Source organism: Oncorhynchus tshawytscha, linkage group LG06 (genome assembly GCF_018296145.1).
Source record: "Oncorhynchus tshawytscha isolate Ot180627B linkage group LG06, Otsh_v2.0, whole genome shotgun sequence".
In the NCBI taxonomy this organism is placed as follows: Eukaryota; Metazoa; Chordata; class Actinopteri; order Salmoniformes; family Salmonidae; genus Oncorhynchus; species Oncorhynchus tshawytscha.
The window spans coordinates 31,042,851-31,061,550 of NC_056434.1; the positions used below are offsets into that span (position 1 = coordinate 31,042,851).

The 18,700-nt window shown below is 44.1% G+C and overlaps 1 protein-coding gene across 5 annotated transcripts in view; it reads right to left on the reverse strand.

Moving 5' to 3' along the window:
* The window catches only part of LOC112252404 (S phase cyclin A-associated protein in the endoplasmic reticulum), a 98,065-nt gene that overhangs the window by 66,173 nt on the left and 13,192 nt on the right, over nt 1-18,700 (reverse strand). For 2 of the 5 annotated variants that reach the window (XM_042323174.1, XM_024423592.2), the window contains exons 5-19: nt 14,965-15,065; nt 14,430-14,546; nt 12,484-12,611; nt 12,054-12,313; nt 7,931-8,254; nt 6,114-6,281; nt 5,895-5,958; nt 5,664-5,799; nt 5,411-5,522; nt 4,840-4,980; nt 4,436-4,591; nt 4,186-4,328; nt 3,900-3,981; nt 2,949-3,101; nt 170-277 (exon numbers count right to left, since the gene is read on the reverse strand). In XM_042323174.1, the coding sequence (XP_042179108.1) occupies nt 170-277; nt 2,949-3,101; nt 3,900-3,981; nt 4,186-4,328; nt 4,436-4,591; nt 4,840-4,980; nt 5,411-5,522; nt 5,664-5,799; nt 5,895-5,958; nt 6,114-6,281; nt 7,931-8,254; nt 12,054-12,313; nt 12,484-12,611; nt 14,430-14,546; nt 14,965-15,065 (2,193 nt within the window). The remainder of the gene's footprint in view (nt 1-169; nt 278-2,948; nt 3,102-3,899; nt 3,982-4,185; nt 4,329-4,435; nt 4,592-4,839; nt 4,981-5,410; nt 5,523-5,663; nt 5,800-5,894; nt 5,959-6,113; nt 6,282-7,930; nt 8,255-12,053; nt 12,314-12,483; nt 12,612-14,429; nt 14,547-14,964; nt 15,066-18,700) is intronic. The other 3 variants (XM_024423593.2, XM_024423596.2, XM_024423594.2) reach the window with 3 other exon arrangements.

Sequence of the window (18,700 nt, forward strand, 5' to 3'; positions counted from 1 at the left end):
TGCGACAGAGCTACTATATGACGGGATTCATAAACAATAATAATGAGCCTGTCATAAATGACAAATAACCTTGATTTAATATCACAGACAATATCTGAGTGGTATTATTTTGTTGGGATGGTGGATGGGGGTATCTTTCTATTTGAGGTAAGACTGTGGCGGTACGCACCACTTCCTCGTCTGAGAGCTCCCGTCCCTGGATGCTGCTGCTGTCTCTCACGGCCTGCTGGTGCCTCTTGCCCTTGGTGTGGCTGTACAGGTGCACTTCCGTGGTGATCTACAAACACACAGGTCAGAAGTCACTGCTGAGGACACAAAGGAGACAGAGGCAGACAGGGTTGACAGGTTCCTCCCCATGGGAGGCCACTTAAACCAGTGTTGTAGTACTCGAGTCCAGGACTCTAGTCCAAATTTAGTCCCCATGACTTGTGATTCGACACGGATTTGACCATTGGTGACTCGGACTCACCTTCTTGTGACTTGTATTTGCACTTGGGACTGGATAGGCTATGATAAGCAGAATATTAGCAGCATGTGATGCGCAGCGAGGGTTCAGTTTTTCCAGCTACACCTTGTTTAGGCTACACTTTCTTCAGTCATGTAACCTCATTAGATAGCTAGCTAACAAACTGATAATGTTACCAGCAGCCTATATGTAAACATTTGGTGGCACAGAAAGAAAGGAAAAGGTATAGCAAAAAATGTATTTACTAAATAATTCCTCTTGCCACTACACTATATCTGACTGGGAAAATAAACTTGATTTTGAGTTTATGCACACTCCGTGAGCATTTGGACCAGAACTCGAGCACTGGGACTAGAACTTCAGCCATAGACAGTCGTGACTCGACTCGTGATTCGAACTTGGACTCTGGCTCGAGCACATGGGATTTGGGACTCGACACAGACTCAAGGTTTAGTGACTTACTACATCACGAACCACATTTTCATCCAAAGTTTATATGTGAGTAAAGTCATACCATAAAAAAGGGTGGTGAAAGTGCAAGGTGATGAGCTTGATGCTCCTTTCCAATAAATATCCAGGTTCTTCTTCTGGTGACATGATCATCTCTGCTTGTCTGCCGTTTATCAAATAAAAATTATTATTGCCCTTATCCATAATAATCTTATAATGCAGACTAGTCTACCCTCACTGTATCTGCCAGCTGTTGACTAGAGCACATGTGTCAAGACCAGAGTAGGTACATTTACTATTTAACTCAGAGTGTGTGTCAAAACGATCGGTAGAGTTGAAAATGCGATGGAAACACATTGAACTTTAGATTTTTCATTGGTACATAACTTTAAGCAAAAAAGTAAATGTGTGCACTACGTCATCACGCACAGACTTTTATCCGCAACAAATCCGTTTGGTGGAAACACCACTGGTGGGAAAATGTGCATATTTTCTTTATGTGGATTTTAAGAATATTAGCATGAAAATCTGTCGCCAATTGGATGGAAACCTAACTACTGACTGACTATACATTACAACTGGTTTTCAATAAGATCAGACAGACTTTCTCCTCCATCGGACCAAATAGTGATTCCTAATTTGTAGTAGGTGAAAGGAACTTAACTGCAGTCAACAAGCCTTTAGTGGAATGAATTGACATGGTTAAGAAGGTGACAAGGGTAGCCACGTAGTTTCTTCAAACAGCATGTGATGTGTCAGACAGATATGAGAGCATTGTTAAACTGAAGATGCCTTCATGGCTGTATTTAATGGCATTCTCCTTTCTGACAGCACAGCTGGATCATAGTAGTTACTGCAGAATGAAATCAGTGGCTGACAGATCCACTAAGGATGATCCATCTCAACACAAACATTTACAGTGAACAAATGTAGCCTATATAACAACATTAATGTGATTGGCTCTAGGATGGTCTATTCCTTTTCTAAGTCAAGCAGAATATGTTATCCCTGTACTCTTTTTGTTTGTGTCAATGACTCATCCTCACACCAACTGATGAACCAATGTCCCTTCGGTCGTTCTTGCTCCTCACACAGAGTGACTATATATAGTGTGGCATGTCTGGAAAACCACACTGAAAACACTGGTACAGTAAACCACAAACTGTGGGAAAAACTGAGCTGGACTATACACAGACAAAAGCATGGTGTGAAGATGAAGAATTGACACAAACAGCATGAGGTTAGGTTGATGTGGACGTGTTGTTTCCTCCCACCAAGGGCTAGAACAATGCCCATTACAGATGGCCTCGGTTTAATGTCATTAAATAGAGTGCTGGCTGCTGGCCTATAGATGATCTCTAGTGTCAGATGCTAGCCAAGGTCATCGGAAATGTTAACAAGATTCCCCCCTCCCCCCACACACTCCTGTTTATCTGATGCTAGTTGGAGCTCCAAGGTGTCGCAACCTTGTTGCGGTGAGAGCCAGCCTGGTCCGTCACAGATAAATGTGCCTGCCAATAGATTTGTTGCCCGTCACTTGAAAAGCATAGTCATGCCCAGTCATAAATCTCCACCCCAGAGATCATGTTTAATCAATGCAGTTAAATCCTCATTTAAATACATTCTCTTCCAAAATCCACTGAATCTCCTTCTCATGAGCATTTATATGCATACAGTCTGCCAAGGGGGACTGTCAGAGCTGCTCTACTGCCACAAAGCTGCTGCTGCTCCTTTCCCCTTCAGTTTAGGTTAAGCATGTAAGCCAATCAGTCTCACAAATTTGTGCAATGAATTAAGTTAATGAAGTAAAGGGTGAACTTCTCACTGGAGAGTGGATCAAGCCAATTAACCATTTAGTATATACTTTCTCTACTCAGCATCTGTCTAATGTTAGCAGGTGTCTAGTGTGACAAGAAACATGCCAAGGACAAGTGGGCAAAATATCAATCATCATCTACACGAAGAACAATACAAAGACATCTTGTTAAAAAACTATGGAGAACCATTTGAAACTGGGACTTTGTGTACATACCACAACATTGCACAAGCAGCATTGTTTCTTGCGCTCATACGGTGTCAGTTTGGGGGCATAGTCAGTGTTGGCATGTCTGCCACTGCTGAGTTCTGCTGCCTTCTCCTTCCTCTGTTCAATCTGCTCCATGTGCCTGCGACTGCTCTCATCATGCTGGGAAGGAGAACAACCAAGAGATCATGAGATTAAGAGGGACTTTAGTCTGGTCTACAACAAGGAAATGTAAACTTTAGACAGGAGCCGTATCCACAAAGTGTCTCAGAGTAGAAAAATCGGTCCTAAGTGCTGAGAATAGAGACATTTCACTACCACACTTACAAGTAAAATTAAAAGCTATGCGTGAAGCCTCTTTGGTCAGAAGAGTCCAACCTAGTCGATAGATCTTTAGAGGAGCACATAAGTTGTCCTGACCAGATAAGAGTTACCAGCAGGTGTTTTGATAAAGAAAAAGTAGTCAGTGGTTCCTGCTCCACATGAAATTGCTTTGGAGTGGTTGAAGAATGTTTAGCTATTTCTATATTATCACTCCACAAATATTCTAGAATTACATGCTTATGAAAATGATTCCACATGAGCCCTATTTCACATGATATGAAACACTTATATGAGGATCTAAACACTTAACCACATAGGTTAATAAATAATCACATTGTTTTCTTTAGATTATTTCATTAACCTACATCCCCTTGGAACGCAATAACACCTTGTTAAAAAAAAGCTTAAAATTGGGCATGCCTATAAGTTGGACAATTAAAGGCATCTAGGGCCTATGTTAGCTTTAATTGTGTTCGATGAAAATAAATGTTTGAAAGGTCTAACATTTTATGCAACATTATCAGCAAGTGATTAGATGTCAAAGTGTGTTGATATAACGGTGCTATACATTTTTGGGAGAGATGCTTTGTGGAAATATCTGAGGCAGGAGTGAGATTGTGCAGCAGCCTCACTAACCTTCATCTGGATCTTCTTCTGCAGTTCCTCCATGGCCTCCTGTTGAGCAGCGCTGAGGGCAGCCAGACGCTCCTCTCTGTCTCTGTGGAGAGAACAACAGACTGGAACAGTGAGAAGAAGATCCTTCAGATTAGGCTGGAGGGGATATCTATTTCAGACAAAGCACATTGTCTGGTGGGTGAAATGCTGTTATGATTAAGGGCTGGTTAGCATGTGATGATGGAAGCACTTTAGGTAAGAATACAAAAACAGATAGTTGATTCCAACTGAGCAAGGGGGTACAGACCTGGCCCTCTCTCGTGCAGCGTCTTCCCTGGCTCTCTCTTTCTCCTGCTTCTGCTGCTCGATGCGTGTCTCCTGCTCCTTCCTCCTCATCAGCAGCTCCTCCACCCGTGCCTGCCGCTCTGCCTCCAGAGCCCGCTTACGCTCCTGGGGAGACAGACAGGGACCACAGCCAGTCAGTGGGACTGTACACTGTGGTGGTAAGGCAGAGACGTCTAAGGGGGAGAGGGGGAGCTGCTGCTGTCCACTGTTACCTGTACAGCCTCGTCTCTGGCCTGCTTCTCCTCCTGTCTCCTGCCTCTCTCCTCCTGCAGCTCGTTGAGGCGCTGCTCGTACTCGTTCAGCTTGGCCAGCACATCGTGCCTCTTGTTCTGAGCTTCCAGAGTGTTGATGAATGCTATCTCATTCACCTGCAGACAGACACAAGGGACTGGTCAACAAGCCTGACTCAATGAGCTACAAACAAAAGTCATTATTATAACAATAGTCTGCCTCTAGTCGAGTTTGCCGTTGCTTTTTTCTCTGATCCTGTTTCTTTGCTTTTAAGAACATTCTCAATGTCCAAAATTATTATCAAAAGAAACATCTAATTAGGAAAATACTTCAACTCTTGGACATGTAGCTAGGTGTGCAGAGTCCTAGGGGGTCAGTCCTGTACCTTGGCCTCCTCCTCCTGAGCCTTCTTCACTATGGCCTGGAGCTGCAGCTCCCGCTTGAACTCTGCATGGAGTAACTTCTCCTCCATCATCCTCCGCCGCTGGTCCAACAACTCCTCCTTCCATTTCCTGACCTCCTTCTCCTGTAAGGGAAAGACAGCATGGGTCAGCTCATTTTACTCATGTACATTCTCTAACCAAGGCAGACACTATTATGGTGTCTTGCATTCAAAGCATTTGCTTCTACCCGCTCTGGTACGATGTCCACAGGGATTCATGTGAATATACACCACTTCATGTACTTATGTGGTTAATACTCAAGATTATTGAAGGGCACACTCATCTCATGAGGGCCTGGAGAACAAAAACAAACGTCATGAAAGATTGTTGAGTTTGGGCTACGTCTCTCCCAGACGTGTCTGTGGCCAGCTGGGCTGAGAGAGACTGAGAGCTGGCCTCTGTTATTTAGTGATTCTATTTGGCAGTGTGCTGACAGAAGCTCTCCACGTGGCCAGGCTGAGCTGGGCTAAGCAAGGCTGTGGTGTTTCCTGTTGGCTCTGTATGGCCACTCACCCTCTCCAGGAGCTTCTGCAGTTTGTGAGTCTTCTCATCTCGCAGTTTATCTCGGAGCTGCTGGGCCTTCAGCTGCTTCTCTTCATGTTTTTTCTTAGACTCTGCGATGGTTCTGCCAAATAAGACAGAAAAAACAACTTACACCTGCCATCCTGTCCTCTCCCCCAGTCGTTCAAAATAGGAGCGAACTTTGACATGCACCAAGATCTTTTCTCTGACAAACATCAGAGTGACATGAGGGTGTGTGTCTCACCTTTTGCGAGATGGGGAGGACAGTTTCTCGTGCATGTGGATTCCATGGCCAGGTGGTCTGGAAGGCTCCTCCTCCACAATGTCCCCCCAGGAGGTGCTCTGACGCCACGGCTCCCGCGCTGCAGAGAGAGGCGAGTCTGGACATTGACCACATCTGTGTCTTTAGCAAGAGCATCAACACTCAACCCATCTCATTATAGATAAATTACAGTTAAACAGAAAAGAGATTTACCGTCATAGTCGGCTAGCATGTCACTCCAATCCATGTTGAATCCACCTCCACTGCCAATGCTGACCTGGGGGAGAGATAATCAGTTCACGATCACTGGCAATCATATGGATATTACAAGGCGAGAAAAACTCAAGACCTGGGGGAAAGAGATCCTACCACTTCTAAAGCACTTCATATGACCAAAGAAAATTGAGAGAGTGTGTGAGGTATGTGTCTTACAGAGAAGTCACTCTCATTGTCAGTCTCCAGGTCATTGTTCTCAGCTTGGATCTCTCTGGTCAGCTGTTCCTCTTCAGCGATGGCGCTGGCGATAGCCTCCTCGTTGGCCTTCTCCAGGCGGTCAGCCAGCTCCTCCTTCTTTGCCAGGACCTCTGCCATGGACTGGGGCTGGACACACGGCACACACGCTCACATACAGCACTTTCTTACTCATTCAGGTTTCACTAAGCTCACTGGCAGTCAGGGTCTATCTGTACCTCTCTAAAATGCAGGAATGTTGTCTATTGCTTTTATCAAGATTTTGAAACATGTTATTACATGTATATACTGGTGGGCTTGGTGTGATCAACTTAAAAGATTCCATGAATTTTATATTCAAGAACAATGACTCTTAATTTCATACAGCTCTAAAGGTACTATTTAGAAAAGTTCCCAAGACCCTTAGTATCGTAACATGTAAAAACAGAAAAGAAGATCAAACCCAAAAGCACAAACCGCACCACACGATCAATCACAAGATCACAGGTGAGGAAGCATTCAGGAGTCATGCAGAACAAGTTCCCTGTGAGAATGATGAGATGGTGGAAGGAGGCACAACCATGGGACCAATTCACTGACATGGTTTAGGAATAAATACTTACTAGATGAGTCTAAACAGCCTGATGAAGCCCAAAATGTCTCCATTTCTATTAGTCTTTACACTTACAACATGAACTTGACAAACTGCCTTTCCTTAGTCACAAATTACATTTACATTTTAGTAAATTTGAAAACGCTCTTATTTAGAGCGACTTACAGGATTATTTTGGGTTTAAGTGCCTTGCTCAACGGCACAGACAGGATTTTCACCTTGTCGGATCGGGGATTCGACTCAGCAACCTTTCAGTTACACTCTTAACCTCTAGGCTACTTGCCGTCCAATCACTATCAGGGAGGACAGACAGTTAACAGCACTCCAGTCCAGAGAGGCCAGAGCTCCAGTCTAACTTAATGAGGGAGAGGTTTCTCTCACCACTGAGGCAGTTTCTCTCTAACTAGGGGCCTGCAGTGCAGTCTAAACAGCACTGTGCTTATCTGAGCCACCCAAAGAGGCGTCTGGCCTGGCCCAGCACTAAGACCAGGTCTGCCTGTGTTTGATCTGAGCTTAGATAACTTCCCTGTAGACCATTTAGAAGCCCTCCATCTCTAGGTATAATGAATGGCCTTCAGAAGAGGTTCAGTTGCTGTGGAGGTATCTATGACAGTAGCCCTGCTAGTGAAGGAGGTTCTCCTCAATTAACTCCAGAGACTACTTATGATGCCAAATGAGGCAGTAATAAACCTGACACAGGACAGTTGCTGATCACTTAATGCACAATGGAGACAGAAAACAAACTAATACCTGACACAGCAATTGTACACATGCCATGATCCCTGGCCCTTTGGGCTGAACCTGTCCCTGAACTGGATACCCTGTCACAGGTTCGCACCATTTCAGCTCAAAGCACAGTCGTTTTGATTAGTGGCCACTTCCTCAACACAGCATAACAACTGGGCCAGCCACTTCAGGAGTACCAGCAACAAGCATGATAGACACTGCTTTCTGAGCTCTCACAACAAGACCCCCATGGACATCCTCTCACAGCCAACCACCAACACCCCCACACAAACTGTCCTGCCTACCTGGCATGGGGCTTTTCTGAGGGGGCTGTGCCACCTGTCATGTTAGCACATTGTGGCTGGAGGCTCTGTAGATTGACTTTGTTTAGGCGCTGAAGGTCCATGGGGGATCCATGACCCCCTGCCCTGAGCCCTCCCCTCCATCTCTCAGCACTCACAGTGGAAAGCTCTTTGGGGTCCAGCACACTCTCCAGTTTCACCGCTGCCATGGGAGCCTCAGCCGGTCCTGGAGCAGATGTTGCCATGCCCTGTGACGTGCCCCCCGCAGTCCCCTTGTCCCCCAGAGCACAGGGCCCGTCCGTCTGGGCTGGGTCTAGGGATGGAGGGAGAGCTAGGGCAGGGACTGGTAGGGATAAGGCTGGGAATATCGTAGGGTCTGGGTCCTGGGTAAGGTAAAGGGTAGGGGCTGGTATGGGGGGAGGCGCGTCCTCACAGGGTGCGTTGACACAATGCCCCGAGTCTTGCGCACTGTCTGATGGGGGCTGTACCAACACAATCACACACACCATTCAAGACATGCATATTCCAAGCATTTCATGAGAGCAGTAAAACAAAAACAAAAAGATTAACACAGCTGAAAACACACATCATGCAGGGAGGTTGGCAATAACATGCCCTAAACATTCAATTCTCATCAAAACATCAAATAAACACAATGTGGAAATACATGAAATGTGTATTTCAAATAAGCAATGCCTAGAATACACCCATACCCAGTGTGTTCTGAGGCAATGAGTATTTATTTAATGATAGGGAAAATAGCATATTTCTGCTTCTGAAGTGTCAGTGTACGAGCAATTGTGTTAAAACTGATATGCCCTGTCTGAAAAGGTTGTCTATGAATAATGTGGAGCCCAAAACCAAAACAATGTAAGTGATAAAACGGTCTTGTGTTACTCTGCTCCACGTCTCCTGTCGTCCTGAATAATTGATATCTGGGGACTGCTGGGATGGTGAGTGACTTCAGGGCTCAGTACTAGGGATGTGCACGGTTATTTGAATATCCGAACAGACGTTAGTATTAGAACACTTGTGTGAGTATTCATTTTTGCAAATACATTTTTCTTTACCTGATTTGACTAAAAAGGCCTTTTCTAAATTAATTTGAAATATCTATGTGACATTCTTAGACAAGGACATACCATGACATTTCAAATGATTAATTTAATAAAACAAACTCTTCAATAGAATTTGGATGCACAGTGCTCCCCATAAAAAGACCGCTAGCCATCACGTGTGTAGCTTATGTTGGCCAATCAAAGTGGCAAAAAGGCTAAATGTGTAGCAAGTGGAGTGAGAGTTCACTAACGCAGCACAAGATGGAATACAATTACAGAATTAAAAGTTAGCGAAATGAGAATCAAATCCAATTTTATTAGCCACATGTGCCGAATACAACATGTGTAGGTAGACCTTACAGTGAAATGCTTACTTATGAGCCCCTAGCCAACAATGCAGTTTAAAAAAAATATGAATAAGAAATAAAAGTAACAAGTAATTAAAGAGCAGCACTAAAATAACAATAGCGAGACTATATACAAGGGGGTACCGGTACAGAGTCAATGTGCAGCGGCACCGGTTAGCTGAGGTAGTATGTACATGTAGGAAGAGTAATTAACATGACTATCCATAGATGATAACAACAGAGAGTAGCAACGGTGTAAAAGAGGGGGAGGCGAGGCAATGCAAATAGTCTGGGTGGCCATTTTATTAGATGTTCAGGAGTCTTATGGCTTGGGGGTAGAATCTGTTTAGAAGCCTCTTGGACCTAGACTTGGCGCTCCAGTATTGCTTGCAGTGCAGTAGCAGAGAAAACAGTCTATGAGGCTGGAGCCTGACAATTTTGTCGTGCCCTCTTCACGACTATCTTGGTGTGCTTTGACTATGTTAGTTTGTTGGTGATGTGGACACCAAGGACCTTGAAGCTCTCAACCTGCTCCACTACAGCCCCGTCGATGAGAATGGTGGCGTGCTCAGTCCTCCTTTTCCTGTAGTCCACAATCATCTCCTTTGTCTTGATCACATTGAGGGAGAGGTTGTCTGGCACCACACGGCCAGGTCTCTGACCTCCTCCCTATAGGCTTTCTCATCGTTATCGGTGATCAGGCCTACCACTGTTGTGTCATCGGCAAACTTAATGGTGGTGTTGGAGTAGTGCTTGGCCGTGCAGTCATGAGTGAACAGGGAGTACACGAGGGGACAGAGAACGCACCCCTGAGGGGCCGTGTTGAGGATCAGCGTGGCAGATGTGTTGTTACCTACCCTTACCACCTGGGGGCTGCCCGTCAGGAAGTCCAGGATCCAGTTGCAGAGGGAGGTGTTTAGTCCCAGGGTCCTTAGCTTAGTGATGAGCTTTGAGGGCACTATGGTGTTGAACGCTGAGCTGTAGTCAATGAATAGCATTCTCACAAAGGTGTTCCTTTTGCCCAGGTGGGAAAGGGCAGTGTGGAGTTCACTAGAGATTGCATCATCTGTGGATCTCTTAGGGCAGTATGGAAATTGGAGTGGGTCTAGGGTTTCTGGGACAATGGTGTTGTGGTGAGCCATGACCAGCATTCCAAAGCATTTCATGGCTACAGACGTGAGTGCAATGGGTCGGTAGTCATTTTGGCAGGTTACCGTAGTGCTCAGGGACTGTGGTGGTCTGCTTAACACATGTTGGTATGTTGGTATTACAGACTCGGACAGGGAGAAGTTGAAAATGTCAATGAAGACACTTGCCAGTTGGTCAGCGCATGCATGCAGTACACATCCTGGTAATCCGTCCGGCCCTGCAGCCTCTTGAATGTTGACCATGTTAAAGGTCTTACTCACATTGGCTGTGGAGAGTGTGATCACATAGTCTTCCAGAAAAGCTAGTGCTCTCATGCATGTTTCAGTGTTATTTGCCTCGAAGCGAGCGTAAAAGTAGTTTAGCTCGTGTCACTGGGCAGACCTCGACTGTGCTTGCCTTTGTAGTCTGTAATGGATTGCAAGCCCTGCCACATCCGACAAGCATCAGCGCCGGTGTAGTACGATTCGAGTCCTGTATTGACGCTTTGCCTGTTTGATGGTTCGTCGGAGGGCATTGCACGATTTCTTATAAACACCTCCCTCTGCAACTGGGGTTAGAGTCCCGCTCCTTGAAAGCAGCAGCTCTGCCCTTTAGCTCAGTGCGAATGTTGCCTGTAATCCATAGCTTCTGGTTGGGGTATTACGTACGGTCACAGTGGGGACGACATCGTCGATGCACTTATTGATGAAGCCAATGACTGATGTGGTGTACTCCTCAATGCAATCAGAGGAATCCCGGAACATATTCCAGTCTGTGCTAACAAAACAGTCCTGTAGCTTAGCATCTGCATCATCTGACCACTTTTTTATTGATCGAATCACTGGTGCATCCTGCTTTAAATTTTTGCTTGTAAGCAAGAATCAGGAGGATAGAATTATGGTCAGATTTGCTAAATAGAGGGTGAGTGAGAGCTCTGTACGCATCTCTGTGTGTGGAGTAAAAGTGGTCCAGAGTTTTTTTTCCCCCTCTGGTTGCACATTTAACATGCTGATAGAAATTTGGTAAAACGGATTTAAGTTTCCCTGCATTAAAGTCCCCGACTACTAGGAGCACCGCCTCTGGGTGAGCGGTTTTCCTGTTTGCTTATGGCGAAATACAGCTCATTCCGTGTGGTCTTATTGCCAGCATCAGTCTGTGGTGGTATGTAGACAGCTACAAAAAATACAGATGAAAACTCTCTAGGTAGATAGTGTGTTCTACAGCTTATCATGAAATACTCTACCTCAGGCAAGCAAAACCTCGAGACTTCCTTAGATATCGGTGCACCTATGTATTTTTGTAAATAACAGCTGAAGGAGTAGGATACAACGAGCAACCAACAGGTAGGCTGTTGTTTTATCTGAATGGGGTTGGGGAGAAAGCACAGCTTGTGGCCTCAATTAGCCTAGCTAGCTTCTCTATGCTACTACAGTCAAGACAGGCACTGTTTTACAGGATGATAAATAACATTGTGGCTGCTATAAGTTAGCTAGTCTTGGCTGTAACCGAGTTTCCTTGGCATCTCTGTCGCTCTCACTCAGTCTCCTCGCTACACAAACAGCCCTTCGAAGCTGCAGCATTAGAGAAGAAGGGTCTGAAAGTGTGCCAGCCTCTCTCCCTCACGCAGCAGTGCTCAGTTTTAAAAATGTAGCTACGTACATGAAAAAAATACACAAAAAAAACATGTTATCCGACAAAAATACATGCCACGATTCGAATAGTAAAATTATTTTAACCCCCATCCCTACCTCCATCATGTGACCCTTCTCTGAGTCTCCTGTCATCTCCTCCAGGGGGTCGGGCTCCTCAGGGATTGGTTGTTCACACTGACCCTCGTCTTTGTCCAGGGGGCAGGGCCTGCAAGGGGGCAGCTGGTTCTCCTTGTTGATATCATCTTTAGGGCTGACATGGGCCAGCACCGGGCTGACCTTCGCTACGATGGCGGCAGAGCGAGGCCGTGCCGGACGCCCACGCTGTACTGTCTCCCAGCCCTCAGAGTCCTTCTTACCTGTACACAGTGAAGGACACACACACTCATTAGAAGTGTTGCTCCGCAAACATCAATCATAAGATACACACCCTGAGGGGTTTACATGCACCAATTATTTAAAAAAACCACGAAACCATGTAAGGATCATATAGTGCAGCCTCTAAATTTCATGCGGGGGCTCTGCTTACCTGGTTTCTCTGCGGGATAGTTGTTGACTTGGCTGGGGACAGGAAGGGACTGGGAGGACTTGACCCGGTCAGCCCAGCTGGGGCCCGTGTGGGACAGACGAGCTACGGCCAGTGTGGGTGGAGGACCACTGGAGAGATGAACACAAATCACTCAAAACCAGATGAGCACAATGTCAACATACACAGAAGCATTTCTCCACAGAGATCAGTATAAATTATTTGTTTTAATAGACAGCTTCTCCTCTACACAACTGCCGGTCCAACAGTACATTTTAAACCAGTGGTCACCAACCTTTTCTGAGTCAAGATCACTTTCGCAGTCAAAAAGCAAGCATTGATCCACCACTCAGATTAATTTTTTACATGACTTTTTTTTTTACATGACATTAATGTTACATTCTAGAAAGATGGAAACTCTAAGTTGGATGACCGTTCAAAACGATTTTTCCCCGGAGGGAGCTAGTTTTTTTTCTTCCAGTGTTCCCAGTTGTCTTGAACGCACTGAAGTACACAGTTTTTAGTCTCAGCAGAGGGAGGGAGAGAGCAGCAGAGGGTCTGCCTCTCACAGTCCCTGCTCTCTACTTCCTTTCCTCGGGTGAGACTGACCAGAAAGGGAACAGTCTTCCACCTGATGGCGAAACTCAAGTAGCACCGCATCTGCCTCATGCACAAATTCATGTTGTTGCTATGACCAGAGAAAGTGAAATATTCCTCAATATTAAAATACACGACAAGATGCTAATAATAAAAATGCAGGGCTATCGATACACCTGGCTACTCATTCATTGCAGCTGCAGCACGAGTGGAAGTAGGGAGAAGCACGTTTTATGCTTCGTAATAGTGTTGAACAAAAACAGTGTTGACAGTGCTGAATGAAATTGGACATAAACTCACTCATAAAAACTGCAGCGCTTTGGTATATTCTTTGACAGTCTCTCTCCGGTCATGATTTTAAAAGTTATGAAATCTCAGGTAGGCTAGTATCAAACTGTGGCTAGGGTCATGGAAGACATAGGCAAGGTGATTTGAGCTATCCGATTGGCCAGCGCAGTATGTGCACAGATCTCCTGGTCCTCTTTTCAAAAAAATTAAGTGGTTCAAAATGGCAACACTTTGCTTAAGGTGCACAGGGCCTCTGAATCAAGTGCACCTACTGTACCGCCAACAGAGCAACACAAATAACGATAAATAAATAGACTAGGAATGCATTGAAGATCGACCGGTTGTTGACCACTGTTCTAAATAATGGCTGTGACGTCACTGACTACTCTAGCAAGAGTAATAAGAGGTGACCATAAGGTGAGCAGCGCCATCTGCCTCACCCAGGCTGGTGTCTGACCCAGGCTTTCCTCCCTACACGCTCAGGGTCTACAAACCTCCCTAATGATCAATACCCATTTCCTGGAGCATCCGATTACAGGGCACCGCACATATTGAACCGATGCTTCAGCAGTCTTTAACCACACTTTTATCTATACCTCCCACTGTTTCTGTGGCGTGGCTAGTGAGACTTGACAAATTACATTAAACAAATGCCTCAACATCAGCAATCAATCCCTTTTACCAGCAGATCACAGAGCAGCCACTACCAACCCAGACCAGTTGGCACATCATATTGCACATTGATTTATTAATTAGAAGTTTCTAATGCTATTTTTTATCAAATTAGCATTGCTGTTCCCTTTACTCCAACTGTGAACATGTAATGATGGCTGACTGTATTACACAGAATATAGCTGAGAGGAAACAGAGGACATGCTGCTGCTCAGAATGTGCTGATGGGGAGTAAAGTGAGGAGGGATTTTGATGACTGCCGTATAATGTTGTGTGTTCATAATGACTGGCAGTTATTACATTAATATGATGGTAAGCACTTTGAGTTCAAATCAGAAACAGTGGAGATTAGGGCTGTCAACCAAACCAGAAAAGAGTTGGAGAAATCTTACCCAAAGTTTAGGGCGCGGCGACCACTAGGTGAGTGGACAATCCTGTCAGATGAGGGGCTGGGCATCACATGACGACCTGGGGACATCTTACGCACTTCCCAAGCCAAAGACGTGGGTCTGGATTCAGAGAGGACAAATAAAATAAAAAATATATATAAAATTGTAATATACTGTAGTACCATAAAGGGAGATTTGGATCTCACTTTAGATAAAAACAATTAAACTTATGGGAACACAGAAACATACACAAAAGTTGCAGGTTGACTGACCGATTAACAGCCTACTTTAAATGTACAACTTGGGAGGCAACTTAAAAGCTTGGATTTTTATACCCATTTAAATGGTGTTGTGGTCATTGTGTTAAAGAGGAGCCAATAAACAGGTGGATCACCTTGAATTACAGCCAAGGCAAGCCTATTGATTGATCTAGTGTGTTTGAGACTCAAAGCCATGGAGCAGAGATGGCACTTAGAGGTTCCCCTCAGGGAGCGAGCCAGAGAGAGAAAAGAAGAGAGCCAAGGCATAGATAGATCACCTGTTCTGGGCATCTGTTTTCTCCAACTTCTCCTGCAGCTGGATCCAGTCAATCAGAGCTTTAAAGTCCCGCACATAGTTGTCCAACATCATCAGCACCTCCTGAAATAAAGACATGTCTTTCAGACACAGACAGGGGGACATTTCAATGGAGCCATCATCCACATATCGGGTAGTCAGGTAGCCTAGTGGTTAGAGCATTGGGCCAGCAACTGAAAGGGTGCTGGATTGAATCCCCGAGCTGACAAGATAAAAATCTGTTGTTCTGAACAAGGCAGTTAACCCACTGTTCCCTGGTCGGTCATCATTGTAACTAAGAATTTGTTCTTAACTGACTTGCCTAGTTAAATAAAACAAATGCAAACATATCAGGACAATGAGAAACTACTTGGTCGACGGTTGTTGCTCAATATGCGATAATGTGACTAGAAAACAATTTATACAACAGCCAACTTTCTGGGACATAAACATGTCTTATATGGGCAAGAAATCTTAAATTCTTGTTAATCTAACTGCAGTGTCAAATTTACAATAGCTATTACAGAAGAAAATACCCTACTAATGTTTGAGGATAGTGCACAACAACTAAACACTTATCACGGCAACTGATTTGATACACTCACCACTGAAGGTAAATAATGTACTTACATTCAATAATATTGCTCTGATTTGTCATCCTGAGGGTCCCAAAGATAAAATGTAGCATAGTTTCGTTTGATAAAATCTATTTTTTCATTCAAAATGTAGGGAACTGAGTTCTACAGTTAGAGACAGCCGTGGGGTCAGACATTGCTGGGAGTGTGTAATTATTTGTATTACCATAACATTTTTGTATGTTCTCTATAGTTATATATTGATGTATAATGTATAAATTGACCAATTTGGCACATTTGGGTAAACTCCTGGCAGACTTGATGAAAAATATTGTGTAGTGAGGTAATTCTTCACTGTAGCAGTCTGAAGCTTAGCACACACGGCGGTCATCTTGTGGACAAAATTTAAATTACGCCTAGAATCCTCTCTTGCATTCAGCAGATTTAAATAGAAAATGCATGTTCTTTGGTATATATTATTTTTTACCAGATCTAATGTTATATTCTCCTGTAATCATTTCACATTTCCTTTCAAATGGTATCAAGAATATGCATATCCTTGCTTCAGGTCCTGAGCTACATGCAGTTAGATGGGTGTCATTTTAGGCCAAAAGAATAAATAAATAATATATATATATCACTTTGGAAGCTAAGCCCCAGTGAAGGAGAGTGGCACAGATATGTGCCCCCTTTGTAGTGTCTTTATTTGGGGAGAATCTCAGAGGCTCTATCCAACTCCAATCTAACAGCACACTGGGGCTCCAGTAACCCCCCCCCCCCTCTATAAAACAGAGAGGGATGGTTATCTGGGCCAGGCCCAGTGAGTGGAGCTCATCTCACCCGCACACACAGGTAGGAGGCCCGCTATTCAGCCCAGAACAAGGGAGGACAAAAGGAGCTCAGTAAAATACGTCTCCCTGCCCCACTGATCCACCACAAGAGGTGGGGCTGAAATTACCAATGACATTACTAGAGGGGCCAAGACAAATTGAATTGGCTTGTAATCATTTCTTGCTACTGGCACAGGAAGAGTCTGGTGACGCCACCTCATTGTCCATCTGATACCTAATCTCAGAGTTTAGGAGCTAGAACTCTACCCACTGTTCATTTCCCAGCCTCTGTGAAGGTAGCTATCGAAATACAAAATCTTATAGCAGTCAAACTGGTAGGCTACATAATGAGTCACATTTCTTTAAATTATTATAGGTCATCTGACAGGGTCAGTTGTGAAGACTAGAGGCTGTCCCCTCAGCCCAACACAGAGCTCTAGTGAAACAAACAGAGGGGGCATACTAGGATGGGAAGACTAGACAGGATTCTACACTAACATTATTACATTGATTTTGATAGATTTACTGTAACAGGAAAGGAGACAGACTGAAATAATAATAAATAAATAACAAGTGCAACATTATTTATTGCAGTTTTTAAAGTGCCATGTGTTCTTTTCTGAAAAATCCTCTAGAGGTCAGTTTTTGAAAAAAATATACTTCATACCAAAAGGATACCACAGTAACAGGATTTGTCTCTCAAAAATCTCACTTTTTAATAGAACATCCAATTGTGTTGTTTTTCAAAGTCCACAACAATGCTTAAACCACATCAGGGGACCATTTCAAGTCTTTGAAAAATATGAGAAATGTTACATTTTTTGTGTACGTAGTTAGTTACCCTTCAATTCAGGTGTGCACAAGCCAGTCAGTTGTTTGGCTAGCTGTGTTTCTGTAGGGCACTTGTGATGGAGTTTTCAAAACAAATTGCCACAGGATTGATGCAAATAATCATGATTCTGCCAGGTAAGCATAGACTACTTTGTAGTTAGTTATCTTTTAAAAATTGCCTTTCTGTCTAATAGAAAATGGTTACTCTATCATTAGCATGCTAACCGCTATACAACGTGGTAGACATATAGACCCTATGCGCTGCCGCACACAGCAGGCAGCACACTGGGCCAGTGCCAACAGAAAGCTATTTGCCGGAATGAAAAATATACTGTCCTGGGTCAAGATCTGACAGGAAAACAAACGAGGCTGCATCATTTCAATAGTAGGTGATTTTATCTTTCATTTGCCGTCTGAGCAAGTAACCTATATCTGGTTCATACAGACATTGGAAAGTCAAAGTCAATGCTTTTTTCAAGTACTGAATTCAAATTTTCAGGGACTGTATGCATTAATGTATGCATTACCACTTTTTAATAGGCCTACCCAATTGCATTATGCATTGACATTCACGTTATTTTTATATTTTAAAATATGTCAGAATAATGTGGCCATTGCCTGACTAAATAGACAGCATGCGAGAGACAAACACACTAATGAAGTCTGTCCATGTGGTAGCTAGTCTGTCTCACCATTTGAGATGTTCAAGAGATAGTGGTTACTGTATCATGTTTCAAAAAAGAGAAAGTGACCAAAAAGCAGTTTCCTATGCAATGAAACTCTTTACAAGGAAAATCAAGTTGAACAACATTTGTCTTGCTCACAGTGTCTCCTGACCCCTGCTGTCTCAGCCTCCAGTATTTATGCTGCAGTAGTTTATGTGTCAGGGGGCTAGGGTCAGTTTGTTATATCTGGAGTACTTCTCCTGCCTTATCCGGTGTCCTGTGTGAATTTAACTATGCTCTCTCTAATTCTCTCTTTCTCTCTCTCGGAGGACCTGAGCCCTAGGACCATGCCTCAAGACTACCTGGCATGATGACTCCTTGCTGTCCCCAGTCCACCTGACCTTGCTGCTGCTCCAGTTTCAACTGTTCTGCCTGTGATTATTATTATTTGACCATGCTGGTCATTTATGAACATTTGAACATCTTGGCCATGTTCTGTTATAATCTCCACCCAGCATAGCCAGAAGAGGACTGGCCACCCCTCATAGCCTGGTGCCTCTCTAGGTTTCTTCCTTGGTTTTGGCCTTTCTAGGGAGTTTTTCCTAGCCAACGTGCTTCAACACCTGCATTGTCTGTTTGGGGTTTTAGGCTGGGTTTCTGTACAGCACTTTGAGATATCAGCTGATGTACGAAGGGCTATATAAATACATTTGATTTGATAATAACTACATGTGGTTTTACAGATTGGCACAACACCATTCAACGGCGGAAAACAAACGAAAGCACCTCAGCTGCATCTCTCATAACTGATCAGAAAT